The sequence below is a fragment of the Oryzias latipes genome, chromosome 1 (genome assembly GCF_053564925.1).
Source record: "Oryzias latipes strain Hd-rR chromosome 1, Olatipes_Hd-rR_3.1".
Classification (NCBI taxonomy): Eukaryota; Metazoa; Chordata; class Actinopteri; order Beloniformes; family Adrianichthyidae; genus Oryzias; species Oryzias latipes.
Genome location: NC_136237.1, coordinates 30897598 through 30916774, shown reverse-complemented (window position 1 = coordinate 30916774; position 19177 = coordinate 30897598). Strand labels below are relative to the sequence as shown.

Below are 19177 nucleotides of genomic sequence, written 5' to 3'. Positions count from 1 at the left end.
TTTTTTCAGAAATACAAAAATCAAATATATCCAGAAGGAAGGAGCGACGAAGATATTCACAATTGTGGTATATTGTGCATGTGTTAATGTTTAGTTCCCTCACTTTAGAAGACCGGATCTTTTTTCAAATTTAATAATAAGGCACTATTCAAACAAAGTTGATAGTCATCGGATAAAAGTTTGTACTTTTGTTGTCTTAGCATGACATGGGTCATGTCTTTCAAGAAGAGTATCACCGACGAATGCGGTTCCTTTGAATTGACACGGGGTACGTCCTCTGAGTACGAGAGCAGGAAGTGCAGCAAACTCTTGTGTAGTAAGGGTAAACGCAGAGGCGGGCCTGAACCACTAACACGCAGTTATGGAACTGGTCACTGCAAAGTGGATCTGTCAATCACATTAAAAAAAAAAGAAAAAAAGATCAGATCAAATGATTTTGCTGCTGCCACTTGGACTTGGGAGTAACCTTTTTGTTGAACACCCTGTTTAGTTCATCGGCTCAGAAAATGTATCCAAATCTAACAACCTAAAATACTGTTAGAAGCTGTTTCAGTTTGTTTCATTTAGAAAAAGAGATTGTGCAAACAAATCAAATGAAATTCTTCAATTAAAAAAAAACTTTATGACTGAGTAGTTTTGTAGATTGTGGCAAAAAGTAATTTTAAAAACATGCAGTCTAATCATTTATAAGACCGGGTGTCATGGTTTACCTGCAGCCTGACAAACCATCTGTTACTAGAAGTTTATAGCTATTACTACAAATTAAAATGAAAGTTCAATGCTCTATGTGAGCACAGCCTCTTCTTAAAAAAAAAAAAATGTTTTAATCTACGAAATAAAAACTTTTGGTGTCCCTTTCTATAAATGAAAACTGTTCAATTAGTAATTAAATTCCCACTCTGACTCTAATCATCTTTTGATCTAGTATATCTATCTATTTATTTATTTATTTTTTAAACGTTCCCAGTCGTCTTTATATTATGATTTGTGTTGTTTTTCTCTACAATAAAAAAAATCTGTTTCGCTTTGTAGGACCTAGTTTCTGCAGAGCGGCAGAAATTCATGGGAAATGTGCCTCTAAGTTGTGGGCAGAAGTAGGCCTGCCCTCATCTCCCAACACCCCCTTGTTTTCACTCTGTCCCGCTATTTTACAGCCCCTCACAACTCCAACCTAACATTACCGGTGCAACAAAATTGGTGATTAATATTGTAGCCACCCAGCGTACAGCTTTGAGCCAGATTTCAGCTCAGACGAGGAAACCGAAGACGTACATGGATCTATTTGTCTGCAAGTGGATGCATCGGAATGGAGCGGAGCAGGCAGCTTGTGGCCTGCTCAGCATGTTCTCTATACGAAACAAAAACACTCTTTTTCCAACATCATTTTTTCTATTTGCTCCTGATTCACAACAGTTTGAAAAAAGAAATATTCAGAATTTTCTTTATAAATGCCTCTATTATCAGAAAAATGCCACAAGAGCATGTAAAAAAACAACATCACAATTTTCATTGGAGCGGATCTTTAAATGTACTTTTTTACATTGATTTAAAAATCATTGTCAACATCATAGGTTCCTGAAAAAGACAGAGATGCTTTCCCTTTCACGCGTTACCGTAATATTTACATACACTAGACTAGAGTCAGTGCTGTATTGTTGAATAGACCTACTCGTTTCAGTTAGACATGGTTGTTTGTTGCATTCCTCACGACTCTCAGGAATTGAAATGGGGTGACAGTCGTCACTTGGAACAATGTCGTCAGTGAGACAGCGGACCTCACGCACCCGGTAGCCGCTGTTACAGGAGCGAGAGCACTGAGGAGATGCACGGGGAGAAGCAGTACAACTGAACACAGACTGCTGAGGTCACTTACAAAGAAAAGCACAGACAAAGGCAGGTGACTCAAAAGTCCTCACTTGACTCAAAACATTATTATTGGTGTTTAATTGTTGATCTAAAGGTTTGAAGACATTGGCACAAGTAATATTTCACATAACTCTAATAAATGTACAAGAAAACAGAAATAGCATACCGTAATTTTACACTTGAGAGCACATCTAGCCAAAGTGGACGGATGAAGGGATTCAGATTTTTTGTGGGCGTTGAACTTCGCTTTTTAAAAGTTGACTCATAATTATTTGACAAAAAGGGTGTACCTCTTTATCTAATAGCATCTTTTATAGTTTTTGAATTTATCTTTACTGCCTGAGTAGAACCTTACTTGTTCAACAAAGTTTCTTTGAGCTTTTTCTTACACATTAATGAAATTAACAAAACAATGGCAACAGTCACATTTGCTTTGAAATGAAACAGACTTTTCCTCACCTATAATCGTTAAAATATACATGATTGTGCAAAGAATGGAACAGATGGGTGTCTAACTCAAAACCTCAATGGCTAATGTCAGTATTTTTTCCAACTTTCCCTGGTTTTGGTACTTCTTTTTGGTAAAATACAACTTATCCAGGTAAGTAGCGGCAGGTTGGGCAAGAATGTGTGGAAAACAAGCAGGACAGTTGCTTTTTAGATCTGTAGTTTGAAATCTTCGGTGACTGATCCCATAAACTTACCGCACTCCATTCTGTGACGTACCACTGGACCCCACAAGGTTTCAGTCTGCAGGGCTGCGATGTGATTGGCTTAGACAGACCGGAACATTTGAACTGATCCACAACCTCTTGTAGACCGTTGTTGGTGAAAATGCAAAGTGCACTGCGGGTCTGTGTGCCGTTTCCACATTCTGCAGAACACTTGCATCAAGTGTGAACAAAGGTGAAGCCGATGTGTTTGGTTTAACCAAAAACTTTGGACGTCCTTATGAGAGTTACCTGGCTCCAAGGTCCTGTGTACCACTCAAGCTGATTTTGACAGGGGCCAGCATCGCATGATGTCACAGCTGGTGGGCGGTCCCCTTCACAGCCATCCAGTGGGAGATCACTCCCACCACGATTGCTGAGACATACGACCGATCTGGTTTTATTCCCTCGACCACACTCTGCAGAACACTGAGAAATTTCAGACAGATTTGGATGAAGCTTCTTTTTTAATACCCTCCATCCATTAATACATTTTCTTCACACAACCAAATAGTGGTGGTGTTACCCGCTGGCTCCAGAGAGAGGTGAACCAGCTTCTTGCACAGACTCCCATATCACAGTTTTGTAGAAAGTCTGGCTTTAGGCTCATGTTGCACTCCTGCTCATCCTCCACAACCCCCTGATTGCTCACACACACCACTTCCCTGCTGCGCTGGCCCACTCCACATGGCACTGAGCACTGAAGGAAAACAGAAGACTCATCTCTGCTGACAGAAGACATGTGCTTCATTTATTTGCTCATGCTGATTTTATATTTTCAATGGGCATATGGCTCTAATAACAGAAAAGAATGTTTTTTCCAAAATTTCAATTGTTAGAGCAGAAGTTCGCTGTTATGCAGAGATGAAAATGCTGAGCTCAGAAGTTGTGTAGCAGCTTCATATAAACGTCAAATATTTTGTTTTTCTTACAGGGCTCCAGTCAGACCGGAGCTCCCAATGACTGCAGATCTTCAGCTGGCATGTGGATTGTGTCATCGGCCTTTCAGACGTGCCGCACTGCTCTGGCGCCACAGCAACAGAAGTCTCTGTCCCATTGTCATGAACTCGGGTCACCTGGCAGCAGATCACCTGACGCATCTGACTGCCAGGCCCACACTTCCTGCTGCATTCTGACCACTCCCCAATGTCCCAGCTGACCGCAAATCAAAGAGGACAAAGAGAAATTTGGAGGAAATGAAAAGCAAACGCCAACTGTGGTGACCATCTAATAAAGGAAACCACCAAGAGATTAGGCCAACTATGTGTCCTAATTTTAAGAAGATTAAATGGACTTCATGCCAAATGTCACTAATTTGCAACATAATCCAGGACTTTACCTAATTTAACATCCCCTTGAATGGAAAAAGCAGGATCTTTAAAGCACGTTGTTTACCTGAGAATGGAAAGCAGGCCAACAGGGGCAAGAAGTTCCAGTACTGATACCATAAACTGTTTTTTTGCAACCCCTCCATTGCTGCGGTCCAGTAAATGTTTATGGTTTGCAATAATCCTAAATAGTTTAGCAATGAAATATGTAAACACATTTTGTGGAAAGCAGCGATGTATGGAAAACCTTTGTTGTAATCTGATCCCACACTGCCTCTCATTCCTGGGATGCCATTAAAAAAACAGAATAAAAGTAAGCACTTTTTTTAATCACTCTCACCAGTTGACCATTTAAAAAAAAAACACATTTGAACCTATTCTCTCTTTTAGCATCTGCTGTATGGCCAAATAGATTACATTTTTTGTAGATTTCGTTCTAAATTCAATTAAATACTTTTTAAAGACTCACTCTGATCATCTATTTTCAAGTCGTTTTTTTTGTTATAATTGTGCCTTATTTAGCACACACAAAAAAACCCTGTGTCGTTTTCTAGAAGATACTATAGTTGCTGTAAAGCCACAGTAGTTTATTAGAAATTCACCTCTGAGTTGTGACACAGGGAACCCCCCCCCCCCCCCCCCCCGTTACTGAGAGCTCTCTGTTTACACACTCTCCCACTAGCTTACAAACCCGTCACAATCCTAGTCCAACATTACCCATGCAATAAAATTAGCGAGTAATATTGGAGCAGGTTTGAGCCAGGTTTGAGCCAGCTTCCAGCTCAGACGAGGAAAAAAAGGAGCAGGGAGCTTGTGGCCCACCCAGCGTATATTCTTCATCACAAATATGCTTTTTTTTTTTTCAAACTGAATTTTTTTTGCTGCTCCTGATTCACAACAATTTGAATAAAGAAATACCAGTACTCAGAAATGACACTTTCACTGTCCATCATAGGAAAAATGTTACAAGAACATGTGAAAAACACCAAAGACAATTTTCATCAGAGTAGGTCAAGGTTAAAACATAACAACAAAATAATATCCATTGAACAAAAGGAAAACAAATTTCTGGCCATCCTCAGGTTCTGCCAGTGAGAGAGTTGGGTTTATTTCTTTTTTATACATACATCATTTTTTCATTGGGATGCCTGTTTTTTTTTAGAGTAGTTGTTCACATCCATCTTTCTTTTAAAATCCAATCTAAAGGGAATTGCAGTGTATGTAAAAATCTGGTCAGAGAGTGTGGTTGCATTTTACTCACTAGGGAGGACAGGGATATTCGTTGCAGTCCTCCTGGTTTGTTGGTTCATTGGAAAGGTCACAAAAGTCAGCTGGAACAGTCATCTGGGAGTCACTGTCGACACACTCCCAAAATACAGCACGCGTCCCTGCAGTGACACACTCAGCAAGTAAGTGTTTGCCCACTTTTATAGGCACTGACACACGATCCTTTTTCTTTTATTGGAGCAGATGGAGTACCTCAGGTACATTTTGGGAAAAGGAGGTTGACTGGTGAAAAAGGAAAATGAACCACAGGAACAAACCCATGAGGGCTCTTACCAGTACCACAGGTTGTGCTGCATCCTGTGTGTCCAGTCTTTGTCCAAACATAAGTGGACTGAGATACAAAGTTGATGCTGGTGTCAAAGGAATCCTTTTTGGAATGGGTTTTATCCTTGACAGTGATGCTGTTAACGGTGGCCTCTGTGTTGACTCTCTCATCTCCATCCAATTGCGCTTCAGTGTCATCTGGGGGAAAATGTTTCTTGGATTTTTCTTTTTTTTCTGCACTATCAAATTTCATGCATTACTGTGTTTGGTGTGCCATGCAGATGTCATCCTCTCATAGTCCCTAAATACCACGTAAAACGACACATACAATTTTACAAATATAAGGCTAGAATAAAAAAGGAGTATGTCATTAATTAGAAAAAAAACAGTTAGATAATTCACTCAGCACCTTTGTGAGCTGAGTTCTGTTATTTAAGTAAGAGATGTAAGGGTTAGAAAAAATTGATGAGTGAAAATGAATTTTTTGTCATTTTTCCCATTTTTTACTTGTTATTAGTTTGACCTGAAACCGTAAAGTTTTTTAGTTTGCAAGTTGGTGCACGCACTCACCTGGAGGCATTATGTCAGGTGTGTCTGGTTCTGGAGAAGAGTGAATAATTATAGGTATGCTGTATTCATAATGAACACTTGGACCTGGTTGTTGGTAAATTAACTGTTAAAAAAAAAACAAAATCCACATCTTTACACATTGAGAAGCTGCAGGTCAGAGATATTTGTGGAGTGTGTTTTTGCATCTCACATAAAGATGCAGGTCATCAGTCAAGGGTCCTGGTGCAGTGATGGATTCTCCATTCCAGGAATGGATCTCATTTGGCCGTTTATAGATCAGCTGCGTTCCAAGAGCAAAGTAAGTGCCAGGTCTGTCAATCACCCAGTTTCCGTTTATGATGGAGATGCCGCTCCGGGTCTGCAGGGCTGGAGAAACATCTTAATGTCTCACAACTTCAGGATTTGCCATTTTGTGATCAATTCTGTCTTCAAATGTAGTTATCTGAAGATACCCAAATAATTTCGACTCTTTTTTGTCTCCTGGACGCTGATGTTGCATGCTCCTGCAGGAATCTCTGCAATCTTATTGTAGCCAACGTGAAGAAAGTCCCGAGAGAAATTTCCTCTCACTACCTCAAAGCCCTGCCATCACACAAATTCAAAAACAACGCGGCACACACAGACACAACTGTCACACAGAAATCAGTTTTTTTATTTATAGCAATCTATGATACCTTGAATGACTTAATTTTACAATTTACATTAGTTTGATTTTCTCCCATCAATTATTTATTGTTTTTTCCTTCAAAACGTTTTCCCAAAATATAATAAAAGAAAATGACTGTTTAGTCTTTTCTGCTAAATATGAATAATTGACATTTTAAAAGGCAGATGTTGTACCTGCAAAGGGTATGAGCTCCTTTTGATATCCCAGGGAAGAGCACCTGAAACTAGGCAGAAAAGGCAGAGGAGATGGATGAGAGCCCCAAAACGACCCTGCTGCAGAGAGCAGAGCAGCTCCCACAGTCCAGCCATGAAGAGACTGAGGAAAGACAAACTGAACACACGCAGATGCTTGAAAAGCAACTATGAGCTTGTGAGGTGGGGTTAATCTGGAGGATGGGAAGGAGGAAAGGACAAGATGTGGGACCAATGAAAGGAGAGATGTTTGAAAAAGGTAAAAATTATATTAGTATTTTTTCTTTTTACGTTATGGTCCCGCTTGTTTAAGTCTGAATTTTGTTCAGACCTCAAAATGCAATTTCTGAAATTATTTTTTTACATACATTGTGGTCATATCTAAATGTTACTTTTGTGAAAGTAATATTAGTACATTGTTTTTAAACACTGTTTCACTGGAATGTGAAAGGACTTTTTAAGTTTCCAACTTTTATACTTCCTTCTATTATTTTCTAATGAAAAGCCGACATTTGTAAGACTTGTTTCTAATATATCTCCAATTTTTGCTTCTTTATCCTCTGTTATTTTTTTACTCCTCTATAAAAGTGCTGGAAAAAAGAAGATTTACTACAAAACAAAACCACCACAGTCAGAAAATTGTAGATAAACAAAGTTAGATAAAACTTAACTTTTCCCAGACTATTGTGGTCCTTGACTACACAGAATCAATCACATGGTTTTTATTGTGTTTATTCAAATTCTTCTGATTTGTAGTACTAGTTATTCTCTAACATATTATTTCTATTAGATCAGTAGTTATTTTAAAAATGCTGTAAAGTATTTAAAACTTTACCATGGACTTCAGCCAAGGACAACATAGGTAGGGAAACATAATTGGTTGAAAGATTTAAATAAGTCAAAAACATTTGCCACACATGTAAGCTCAACAAAAAAACAAGAAAATTAAGAGAAATATAGTTTCAATGTCATATCACTCCCAGCATTTGTGTGGAGAAATAAGAGACCTTTTTCCTAGCAGAAAATATTCCTCTCACATGCACTGAAGGGAAATATTTTTGGCAGAAACATTGCAGTTGTTCTTGATTTGTTTTTTCCATTTGAACAGTGACAGAAATTATATCATGCCGAGCAGCATAACAGCTGTGCACATGACAAGTGTGACGGAAATCAGAAAATTTGACAGCTTCAAAAAAAAAAAAGAGCTATTGTTACATGTTTGGAGTTACATGTAGTTTTCTTTTTTTACATGTAGTTTTCTTTGTTTGAAGCTTGTTTAACTGCTGCAACCCAATTCATTCAGACATTTCTCCTTTCTGGCCCCCAGCCAAAGCTTAGATGTCATTGCCCTGCAATGAATTCCCAGTGGTCACACAGTTATGACGGGAGGATCTGTGAGTCTGTCAGGGAATACTGAAACGTCTGTCCAGGTGTCTGTTTCTCACAGTGACAGCTTAATAGGTATTACTGTAATCACACACACAACATTCCAGCAGCTGGAAGCATAGCATCAGCTTCAACAATGCAGATCTCAAGTAACATCCCACAGCAGCACAACAGACCCAACAGAATGTGGATGTTAACTGAATCTATTGTTTGTGAATCTAGAAATCTGATTAAAAACTCAAACTTTTTGTAAATTAACCAAATCTAGTAGTTTTTCAACTTTAGTCTTTGGAAGATTAAGTGGGATCCTTAATATATCATCTGGCAAAGAGTAACAAACAGAGAATAAAGTTATTCAAGAGAAAAACATTGTTTTCTTTTGTGTCTCTTTTTCCTATCAGTTGCTTTCCCCTCTCTGTTTTCCCCAGCTGTCGGCTGTTTGATGTCCGTCTGTCCCATCCTAACCATCTGCCTCACAATCTAAATGAGAGGTTCTGTTGTCTTGCTGACACCTGGACGTCCTCTAACCACTTGTTACTTCGTCAAAAACCAAGTCCTTTTCTAACAGCGGTGTAAAAAATGGTATGATGACCGTTCAATGAATGAAATTCCCCTGCAGCTGTTTATGTGGGTTGGTTGACTGGCTAAAAATATAAAAGCCTTTGACCTCTTCTAGTAAATTTAGACTCTGGAAAAACATGGTTTCTGTGACATTTTTGGTAAGAGAAAGCAATGCAGCAGTGAGAGTGATTATATCGCAAAGTAGGGGTTGGTTTGAATTCACACTTTGGTCTGCTAGCTCCCCCACTTGCCTTTCCTAAATTACAGACTTAAAACATGCACACCTATTTGCACCATGAGTACACCTCTTTGGTTATTTTCCGCTGCCACATTCCAAAAGGTTAAGCTATTTAGAAAACACATGTAACGAACAAGATCCATTCCACCTCAGAGGTTCCACTTACCAACCTGAAAGCCAGTGTTAGTGTCCAAGACCTTTATGAAAACTGTGACATACTGTGTTTGGACCTCTTCATGCCAAGTGTGCTGTTGGGGACCCTGATTACTTAACACATTTTAGAAACTGCAGACCTGCAGTACTAAAGTTCTGCTTGACGTGTAAGTTCCTGAGGTGAAGTTTCATCAGAAACCAATAATCTCTGTTCAAAACAATTTGAAAAACATCAAAGCATTGAAGGTTCTCCCTTTAAAAGTATCAGAGATTATTCACTCAATTTCTAAAATATTTTAAATATTTGATACAAGTAATCACTTTTAAAGGTTTGAACCAGTGACGCGTCAAATATATTTACACTAAAATATGCAAAGCAAAATAATCTTCTTGATTAAACTAATATAAAGAACTCAAAGTACAATTAATAATAATAAATAATAATTTTTTTTTTTTTATATTTTCTCTTTTCATCTAGTTATTTTTTTCTACTGTTGAATTGTATTTACCACAAAGTAATGTGCTAAATAAAAGTTTTTCTTTTCTTTTGTAAACAGTACATATATGTCATAAATAAATGTAATTAAAACTTCGAAAATATTGACCGGAAACATGGGGGGAAAAAACTGCATGCTTGATACAATTATCAGGGTAAATGTCTTGGGACTCAAAAGTCACTTTCCAATTTTTCCATGTGCTGTTCCCAAGTCCGGTAAGGAAAGAGGGCAAACGAATTAGAAAACTCATGCAAGCATTGGAGAAATAAACCAATTCTCCACAGTGAAGGCTCAGTCAAGAATTATTTGATCATCTTTGCGGAAAAGATTTAAAAAAATAATGAAAAAGTTTCTTTTTCTTTATTATTTTATATTAATCTTGTTTTCAACATTTAAAACAGTTTTTAAAACATCAGTCAGGACCACTTTACGCCACAAGGGGGAGGACAAAGCACAAACCGGAAGCAGGAAATGACGTCAACTTCAACGTGCGAAATTCAAACTTGTGGAACAAAACATTCCCACCGAGGCTGGGCGTCCACTGACAATTCTCGGTCTGTTTTTCACTAAAACACAGGTAAATGTACAATTTCCATTATGTTAAAGACAGTTTGAAAATATGGTCACTTCTTTTTTTTTTTGTTTTAAACTGAAAACATTTAGCCATTTTTTCCGTTTTATTAAATGTGTCGCTTAACTTTAGCTAGCTAGTACCGGCGTTAGCTAAATATTTACACTGAGTTTTGAAGGTATTTTCATTTCATTGTTCATATATCATGTTTTTTTTTTATCACAGCGTCGTTTGTTTTTAAAGCGACACACACAGGGGAGATGCCTGTGGAAAGGACGGAGCCCCGTGGAACGGCAGAGCTTGACAAATATTATGAGGTGTATGAAACCATCGGCTCAGGTAATAATATCGTGTTTTGATATACGATTATTATACTCAAACTTTATGGTATCGTGTTTGAATCCCTGTTTATTTTTCAGGTGGCTTTGCCAAAGTCAAACTGGGCCGGCATATTCTAACGGGGGAGAAGGTTGCTATTAAAATAATGAACAAAAAAGATCTTGGGGTAGGTTTAAAAAGAAGTCTTATAGTAACAAGTGGCAGTGTGCTTACAGAACCTGCAGGTGACCTATGTGTAGTGTGTAAAGTTCAAAAGTTAAAGCTAGAGTATTAAAGAGCCACAAACACAACCCTTTTCTCTTTAAAGACCTACTCCAATAAAAATTGTGTTTTTAACATATTCTTGTAGGATTTTACTTACATAGAGAATGTCTAAAGAAATTTTAAAATAGTAAAACAACATTGTGCGCAAATTCCAAAGTTGCAAGTTAACAAGTCAGACTTGTGAACCTATGTCTTTTTTTTAAAAAGACAATAGAAAGTTTTGCTGGTATGCCACCGCATTTGGCAAAAATGCAACATGTCAATTGTTTGGACTTGCAGCTATAATTAGAATCGAATAGAACTTTAATTGATCCAACAACAGGGATATTGATTTGTTATATATCATATATATATATATATATATATATATATATATATATATATATATATATATATATATATATATATATATATATATATATATATATATATATATAAACAGCAGATAAAAGATAACACTAAACAAAAAAATCATCTAATAAAAAAAACAAGTATCCAATGCCTATGAGGTGTTTTAGAGTCTAAAAGCTGATGTAAGGAAAGACCGGATCTCTGGACCAATTTGTTGATCTTCTTCCTGTCAGTACATCAAATCCCCCCAGGAGCTCATTCTGTAGAAGGGGGCAGATGCAACAACGCCTTCATAAAATGTTGGCATTTTTAGGACTGATCTCAACATCGTTTTCTCCTGTATGCCAAGGTACTTTTGAACCAAACAAAAGGTTTTCAGAATTGGGCCATAAAAAACAGATTGTGGTTCTTTGTTTTTTTCAGTCAAAAATAATTTTTAACATTAGCTTTTCATCTAATTATTAAAAATCTATTTAGGTTTCAAAGTTAAGCATTTGAGAAAAAAAATCCAAGTTTTTTTAAAAATAAAAAGTATGTTTTTTTTAATGTTTCACAGGATGACTTGCCTCGTGTAAAGTTGGAGATTGAGGCAATGAAGAACCTGAGTCATCAGCATATCTGTCGACTTTATCACGTCATCGAAACCTCCTTGCAGATATTCATGGTCCTTGAGGTAAAGAGCATCTAGTTTTTATGTGTGTGTGATCTGGGACATTTTTTTTTTTTTAATTTTTACCTTTCTGTCCCTCAGTACTGCCCCGGTGGAGAGCTCTTTGATTATATCATTGCAAAGGATCGACTGTCAGAGGAAGAGACCAGGGTCTTCTTCAGACAAATTGTTTCCGCCCTGGCCTATGTCCACAGCCAAGGATACGCTCACAGAGACCTAAAACCGGTAAATAGAAGGGTTGCTGCATATTTGCGAAGACACAGTGTTACCTCAAATGTGATGGCAGATTAATTTAGGTTTAACTTCATTCATTTTTTTGTTTTTTGCTTTAGGAAAACCTTTTAATCGACGAAGACCAAAACTTGAAGTTAATAGACTTTGGCTTGTGTGCCAAACCCAAGGTATCTCCCCATGTTTCTTTTCTACTGCGTGTAGATCAGAGTTGCAATGTTAACTTAAAGGGCACATTATATCACAATAAAAACATGAATAAATATCAAATTAACAGTGTTCTAGAAAGCCAAGCTGATTTTTGCGGATTTGCTTTTGTTACAGGGAGGATTGAGTTACGAGCTGATGACATGTTGTGGCAGTCCTGCTTATGCTGCTCCTGAGCTCATTCAGGGAAAGGCATATATAGGATCAGAGGTAGGATGGGAAAGCTGTTTGCATACATGATTTGGGAATTTAGGGGTTTAAGATACTTTAAAGACCCACTCAGATGAAAACTGTTTTTTTCTGTTTTTAAAATGCTCTTGTGACATATCCAAAGAAAATTAAGCTCAAATTTACATTTCTAAGTATTTCTTTATGCAAATTGTTGTGAATCATGAGCAGACAAAAAATGCAGTTGAAAAAAAAGAGTATTTGCTACCTAGAATATTTGCTGGATAGGCCAAAAGCTCCTTTAGTTGAGCTCCCAGCAACAGGAAGGGGGGTGGGGTTGCTCATGCCAATGGTCCTGCAAACAACTCAGAAGAATTTTTCCATTGAACTACCGCCACTCTGCAGAAACTATGTTCTTAAAACAATGATTTAAAAAAAATATTTTTGTATAAAAAGGGCATGATCATAAATAAGACAAGTGAGAATGCTTTTTAAATGGATCAAAAGATGATTGGAGTGAGTCTGTAATCCAACAGAACATTTGTTGCTGACACCCAGTAAAAATGTTAAGAAAAAATTGTTTCACAGTTCTGCTTTTATGACCATATTCATTTTGTATTTAACGCTTCATTATAAACACTGTTGAGCTGTGTAACCTTTAGGCCGATGTGTGGAGTATGGGAGTTCTGCTGTTCGCTCTGCTTTGTGGATATTTACCCTTTGATGATGACAACTGCATGGTTCTTTATCGAAAGATCACAGTAAGAGCACTGTTGAGTTTATTTCCAGTAAAGACAATAGATGTCTGTTTGCTTTTTTAACTTTTTTGTTTTTTCCTTTAGAGAGGTAAATATGAGAATCCACCCTGGCTATCTCCAGGTAGCATCCTCCTCCTAAACCAAATGATGCAGGTTTGTATTGGGCCCTTATGTTTATTTCTTTTTTTAAGATGAATCCTAGTTTAAACACTCCAGCAATTCCCAAGTTATAAAAATGTACTAGCACAGAATGAAAACGAAATTCCTTGAATTTTACAGACATTTTTCTTGATCCGATGGTGTCGTTTTTAACTGTAGTTTCTGTGTGTGTCCTGCAGGTGGACCCCAAGCGGCGCCTCACTGTCAAACAGCTGTTGAACCATCCCTGGGTGATGAAGGACTATAATAGTCCTGTCGAGTGGTTCAGCAAGCAGCCGGTACAGACGCTCTGACAATAAGGATACGAACTCAAGCAAAGCAATTACAACATGTTTTTTGTTAAGGGGGCGTGTCGCCAACCTCTTCTGTTTTCTAATGTTTCTTTTTGGTTTTTTTACTCTTTAACATTTGTCCCTTCTGGTCATTCGTTCTTATTTTTTGGAATACATAAATGTACTTGCTTGCATATAATAGTACCATATTTATAAAGAGTTTGGTATCTTAGGCCTATTTGTACAATAAGGTAGGTCTGTTTTTGTTTGTTCTTTAAAGCTTGGCCACATTGATGAAGACTGCATTACTGAGATGGCGGTCTACATGAAGAAGTCGAGAGAGAGCACTACAGCGCTGGTGAAGGAGGTGTGTGGGGACTCATCTGGGCATAATTGTCTTTATATTTCAGTCTGTTCTCAGTTCATCTGAATAAAAGCAGTGTTTGTGATTGATTTAAAAAAAAAAAAAACTATTTCTAAGAGATCTTGACTTTCTCAGTGGAAGTATGACCAGACCACAGCCACATATTTGCTGCTGCTGTCAAAGAAGCGGGGAGGAAAGCCTGTCCGTCTGCGCCGTGAGCCAGCTGCCTGTGAGGACTCTCCTCTGCACAGAGAACTGCAGGTCAGGATCTTAGCCACATCTCAAGCATTCAATCCACTTTCTAGACTCTCTAGAATCTTAAGAATTTTATCTGTTCCTTTGAGATTGGAGAGGGCCTTCACTTCGTTGAGGATGACGAGACGGTGATTATTGGTTCTTTGGACTTCTGTTCGGACTACATTGATGACTGTCCATGGGTCTCAGTCCCACAGTACAGACCCCATGGGGTCAGAGGTCAAGCAGACAGAAACACCACCAGAGACAAGGTATGTGGCTGAGTAGATAATTTAATTCAGGAAAAAATTAAATAGTTAGCATTTATGCTCTCCAAACCTGACAAAATGATTGAAAGATTGAGAGAAAAAGCTGACAGAAGTGTTCACTCTTCTAAAAACTAGATTAGCACTTTTGAACACTAAAATATTTTAGATCCTTGCTGCAGCAGCTAGCCAGGTACTAGCTAAAGATAAGAGATAGGTACACTTTTTACACATTTTTTTCTGTAAAATTAACTGATGAAATAAATAGATTTTCATATTTAAGACCATTTAGGGAAAATCAAATATGTCAACAAATTACAAATGTTGGATCAACGCTCTCATATCAACCGTTTCTTCTTTGTTTCTATAGAGATTAGTGTCACCAACAGTGGAAAAAAGATATGTTCGCAGCCCGATGGAGGAGAGGGGGAGGCGGCGGCAAAGAGATCAAGAGCAAAAAAGTGAGAACAAGGAGAATCTTGCTGAGGACAAAGGAGCGGAAATGTTTGCGCTGCCTCCCCCTCGCACCCCTGTGCCCAGTAAGAGGAACCCACGCTCCATCAAGAATGTGTTAACAACACCCAACCAGAACGTCAATGCCAACAAATCCAATGCAGGCACGCCGAAAGGTAAGACAAGTTTCTGGTCGATTTTGGTGTATTATTATTTTTCTTTTCATTCTTATGAGTTTGTTCCTCTAAGAAATATACTGTTAGATTAACAATATTTAATTGACTTTTTCCAGACCTCCCTCTTTCATTTTTGCTGTTTTGGCCTCATAGTGCTTGCACCCGTAATCACAAGTGCCACAGCCACATGCTACACATTTGCAAGTAAATTGTCTTCCAGTAATAAACTCATTTATTGGACCAGTTTTTCTTCCAAAGCCCCTCATATTTCAATAATTTATCTGTCATTACGCCACTGAAAATGGACAGACGCACCCTTATTACTGTCCAACTCAAAGGTGAGGCGATTATCGGGCAGCTAATTCTATTCACTTATCTCTAAATGAAGGGCACTAATATGAATAGAGAACGATTAAAGTTGTAATTATTTGTCGTCGTGCCTTTTCTGTTCAGATGTCCAGCCTCATTAGTTTCCTGTTGAAATTTGGCTGTTTGCTAACTCTCTGCAGTTCATGGTAAACCTGAGGAGCCTGTCTTAGTGTTCTAGCTGCAGTGTTTGAGCTGCAGTTTGGAGCAAACATGCTGACTGTGACATCCTCGTCCACACTCTCTTACACACTCGCACACACACACCCAGAGTGGGCTGTGTATGTCTGTCCCCAGGCGTGCGCTTTGACAGGTGTAGCTGTCGCCTTCCTTTGGTCACTGTCCCACTTGGGCTGTAGTGACATGTGTTCTCTTGCCACTTAAGCCCAGCTCTCAGTCTTGTGTGTGACTGCGTGCACATGTGTGTCTGTGTATGTCATACTCTCTTTTGTGTCAGCGCCAGTCAATTTGCTCGCATTTAAGCACCAAACAGCTTCTTTCAGAAGTTTGGAACCCTCTAGTTCTTGATATCTTTGTCTAGTTTCATTGAGGCAGAATGTGCGGTGAGTGAGACATTTAAATTAAAGTCAAATCATCTTTTGAGCTGTTTTTTAAAGAGTTGCCTTGTGGGTGTTTAACTATGATTATGCCGTTTTTTTTTTCCTTAGCTCCAATTAAAAAATGTTTTTCTAGGACATAGTTTCTGCAGCGCCACAGTAGTTCATTACAAATTTGCTTCTGAGTTTAGGGCGGGATCATTGGTGGGAAGCAACCCCCTTTCCTGTCCTTGTTGCATATTTTCTACATCATAAATACGCCCTTTTTGATAACCGTATTCTTTTCTCTGTTCCTGGTTGACAACAATTTGAATTAATGAAAATCAGAAATGCAATTTAAAGTTTTATTTTTTTATACACGTCCACAACAACATGTTAAAAACACCAAAAACAAGATTTATTTTTTATCAGAGTGCGTCTTTAATGGATCAGTTCCTTGGTTTTCTACGCTAGAAATTGCTTTTAAAATGCCTTCACAGATATCTAAACCTTTTCATGTTTTGCAACAGGGTGTGGCAACAATATTAAAGACATTTTCTGTTTGATTTCCAAAGTGCTCTGATGAGCACTCTGTCTTGCGCTAAAATATTTGCTTTGACTGATATGATGCGGGCACGTTATGAAGAAAATGTACATTTTTGTGCCCAGGTTGGTTTCTGGTGCAGAAACCTTTTTTCTCCTCCTTTTTAGTTCTGACGACATATTTGAATTTCTCAGTGAAATGAAAATTTTTTTGTTTGAACTTATGTCACAGGGAAGCTTTTGCAATTTATTCAAAGCCAATCCTGTTTGATTCTCCACTGCTTTAGTTAAACTGTGAATTTTTTGCGCAGTGCAGTCTTTGCTGCTTTATTTGTATTCTTGTATATTTGTATTCTTATCTGTATGCTTTCCTTTGAGAGTCTCTGACTGTTTGTTGTTTTTTTTTCTAACAGGTGGTGACAGTGCATCTAAGGAACACAATAAGAAGACAATAGAAAACAATGAACCAACAAAAATTGAAATTTTAGCTTTTAGTCCAGAGCGAAGGTGAGCAAACAGGAAATGCAGGAAACTGAAATCAACCGTTGGGATTAGGGTTCATGTTTGATGCTGCTTTTCTCTTCAGGTCTAGGTCGCTGGACATGGCTGTCACAGGGGACAGTGGCAAGAAGAAGCGAGCCGGGAAGATGTTTGGTTCTTTGGAGAGAGGTCTGGATAAGGTGATCACAATGCTAACCCCGAGTAAGAGAAAGGCCCTCCGGGACGGTCCACGGAAGATTAAGGTACAGATATGTCACAGCGGATATATCGTTCCCTTCAAGTGAATATATCCACTTATTGTACTTGATGATTCACCAACGGCAATACATAAAAAGGGGTTTAAAATGAAGAGAAAAAAAAAGAGATGTTTTGTGTCCCATTTTCTTTGCTCTGTCTTTTTATAGGTTTGCTTTAATTGATTCTAAATTGTTTTTCTAGGCCCAGTATAATGTGACTCTGACCAGCCAAACTAATCCAGACCAGGTCCTGAACCAGATTCTCTCCATCCTGCCAGAGAAAAATGTTGACTTCACACAGAAAGGGTAAGTAGCTACTCCTCCTGCTGTCTTTTCACCCAAACACACTTTTATGAAATACTAAAATTGCATTTAATATAAAAAAATGTCGTCATTTTCAGCTACACCCTGAAGTGTCAGACCTGGGGTGACTTTGGAAAGGTGACCATGGCGTTCGAGTTGGAGGTGTGCCTGCTGCAGAGGCCGGAAGTCGTTGGCGTGCGTCGCCAACGACTGAAAGGAGATGCTTGGGTCTACAAGCATTTAGTTGAGGATATCCTCTCCACATCCCGTATTTAAGGGATGCATGTCTCTGACTGCATCACTGTCTGTGGACACTGGTCTGTTTGTCAGAAATATGGCCTCCCTGTGAGTCTGTTCAGACTAAACAGACGTTTGCCAAGACTATGGAAGCATTTCTTAAAGTTTATAGACGTTTTACAATACACTTTGTGGGTTAGGGAATTTAATGGTAAAAGTAAAATGCCTTTTTTTTTTCATTTCCTTTTCTTACTATTATGCAAACATCTGCTGTCAACTGTGTTGGAGTGTATGAAATAGAGCAGCACGATTTCAGCTGAACCGCTTGGCTGCTGTTTGTTTTATGTCTTGATAAAATTTTCCCCTTAAGGTGCAACACCTGCCTGATGAACAAAAACACAGAATACTGCTGATTTTCTGTCTTTCTTTGTCTTTTATTTTATGTGTTTACAGCTCTGTTGTATTCTATAATGATGTTTGACACGGTTATGTGAAGTATTTTTTTTGTTGACATGTTTCTATTTTTTCTTTGTCTGTCTGTGAGTTTTTAACTAATTTTGTAAATTAACATAATAAAAGATATCCGCTTTTATTGAGACCGATGGGGGGAGAAAAGTGTTTGGGGCAGTTAGTTAAAGTTACCAATTAGTTAAAGATGACTTTCAAACATTCTCAGCCTGTAAAATGTTGAGGATTTCCCAGATTTTTGCTTGTTAGATCTTTTAAATATTTCAAATGTTAATTTTTTTTTTAAATCAAAGAATAGAATATATATAAAACAAATTATTTTGTTGGTAGATTTTTTTTTCAATAATTACCCCTAATAAAGCAGCTTTGGTTAAAAAATATTAGAAACTCCATAGCATTTAAACCAAAATGCCTTTTGTAGAGTGATCAGCATGTTGTCTACCAAATTCTTGAATTCTAAACAGGAAGAGGAATCTAAGATTATTTAAACGGAAGATAGTTTTATATTTAAGACAACAGAATGTTTGGTATGGAGAAATTGAAAAATATGGAAGTTCTGGAAATGGCTAAAAACAAAAGTTAAAGGCCACCTGCTGATTGGCAATTTAAAGTTGTGACTCTTTCAGGTGTGAGAAGCAAGGTTTAATGAGAAAAAAAACTTTCTTTATATATTTCTAATCACCTCTCATCCATGCTGCTTTTTATCACAAAATTGTTTTTTTCTTTCATCTTAAATTTGACATTTTTTACTGTATAAAATATTTAAGTTTAAAATTTGAAAGATCT

General features: G+C 37.8%; 3 protein-coding genes across 3 annotated transcripts; 1 reads left to right on the top strand and 2 right to left on the bottom strand.

Annotated features, from left to right (window-relative positions):
* Positions 1-88: 88 nt before the first annotated feature.
* On the bottom strand, positions 89-3440 carry LOC144994719 (thrombospondin type-1 domain-containing protein 4-like). Its single transcript, XM_078953538.1, has 5 exons — positions 3103-3440; positions 2829-3005; positions 2571-2750; positions 1670-1814; positions 89-387 (listed from the first exon to the last, which is right to left on the bottom strand). Exons 1-5 carry the CDS (start codon positions 3325-3327, stop codon positions 233-235), a joined length of 882 nt encoding a protein of 293 aa, XP_078809664.1. The 5' UTR covers positions 3328-3440; the 3' UTR covers positions 89-232.
* Positions 3328-7107, bottom strand: LOC144994716 (thrombospondin type-1 domain-containing protein 4-like). The gene is made up of 7 exons (XM_078953530.1): positions 6866-7107; positions 6478-6607; positions 6216-6391; positions 6026-6128; positions 5465-5653; positions 5166-5292; positions 3328-3731 (listed from the first exon to the last, which is right to left on the bottom strand). The coding sequence occupies exons 1-7, from the start codon at positions 6998-7000 to the stop codon at positions 3476-3478; spliced, it is 1116 nt and encodes a 371-aa protein (XP_078809656.1). The 5' UTR covers positions 7001-7107; the 3' UTR covers positions 3328-3475.
* A 3046-nt stretch (positions 7108-10153) lies between these two features.
* LOC144991197 (maternal embryonic leucine zipper kinase-like) lies at positions 10154-18515 on the top strand. The gene is made up of 18 exons (XM_078945194.1): positions 10154-10295; positions 10515-10628; positions 10709-10794; positions 11800-11916; positions 11995-12138; positions 12246-12314; positions 12469-12561; positions 13182-13280; positions 13362-13430; positions 13616-13714; positions 13989-14075; positions 14208-14333; positions 14417-14578; positions 14943-15201; positions 17060-17153; positions 17233-17389; positions 17586-17689; positions 17785-18515. Exons 2-18 carry the CDS (start codon positions 10550-10552, stop codon positions 17960-17962), a joined length of 2022 nt encoding a protein of 673 aa, XP_078801320.1. The 5' UTR covers positions 10154-10295; positions 10515-10549; the 3' UTR covers positions 17963-18515.
* Positions 18516-19177: the final 662 nt, after the last annotated feature.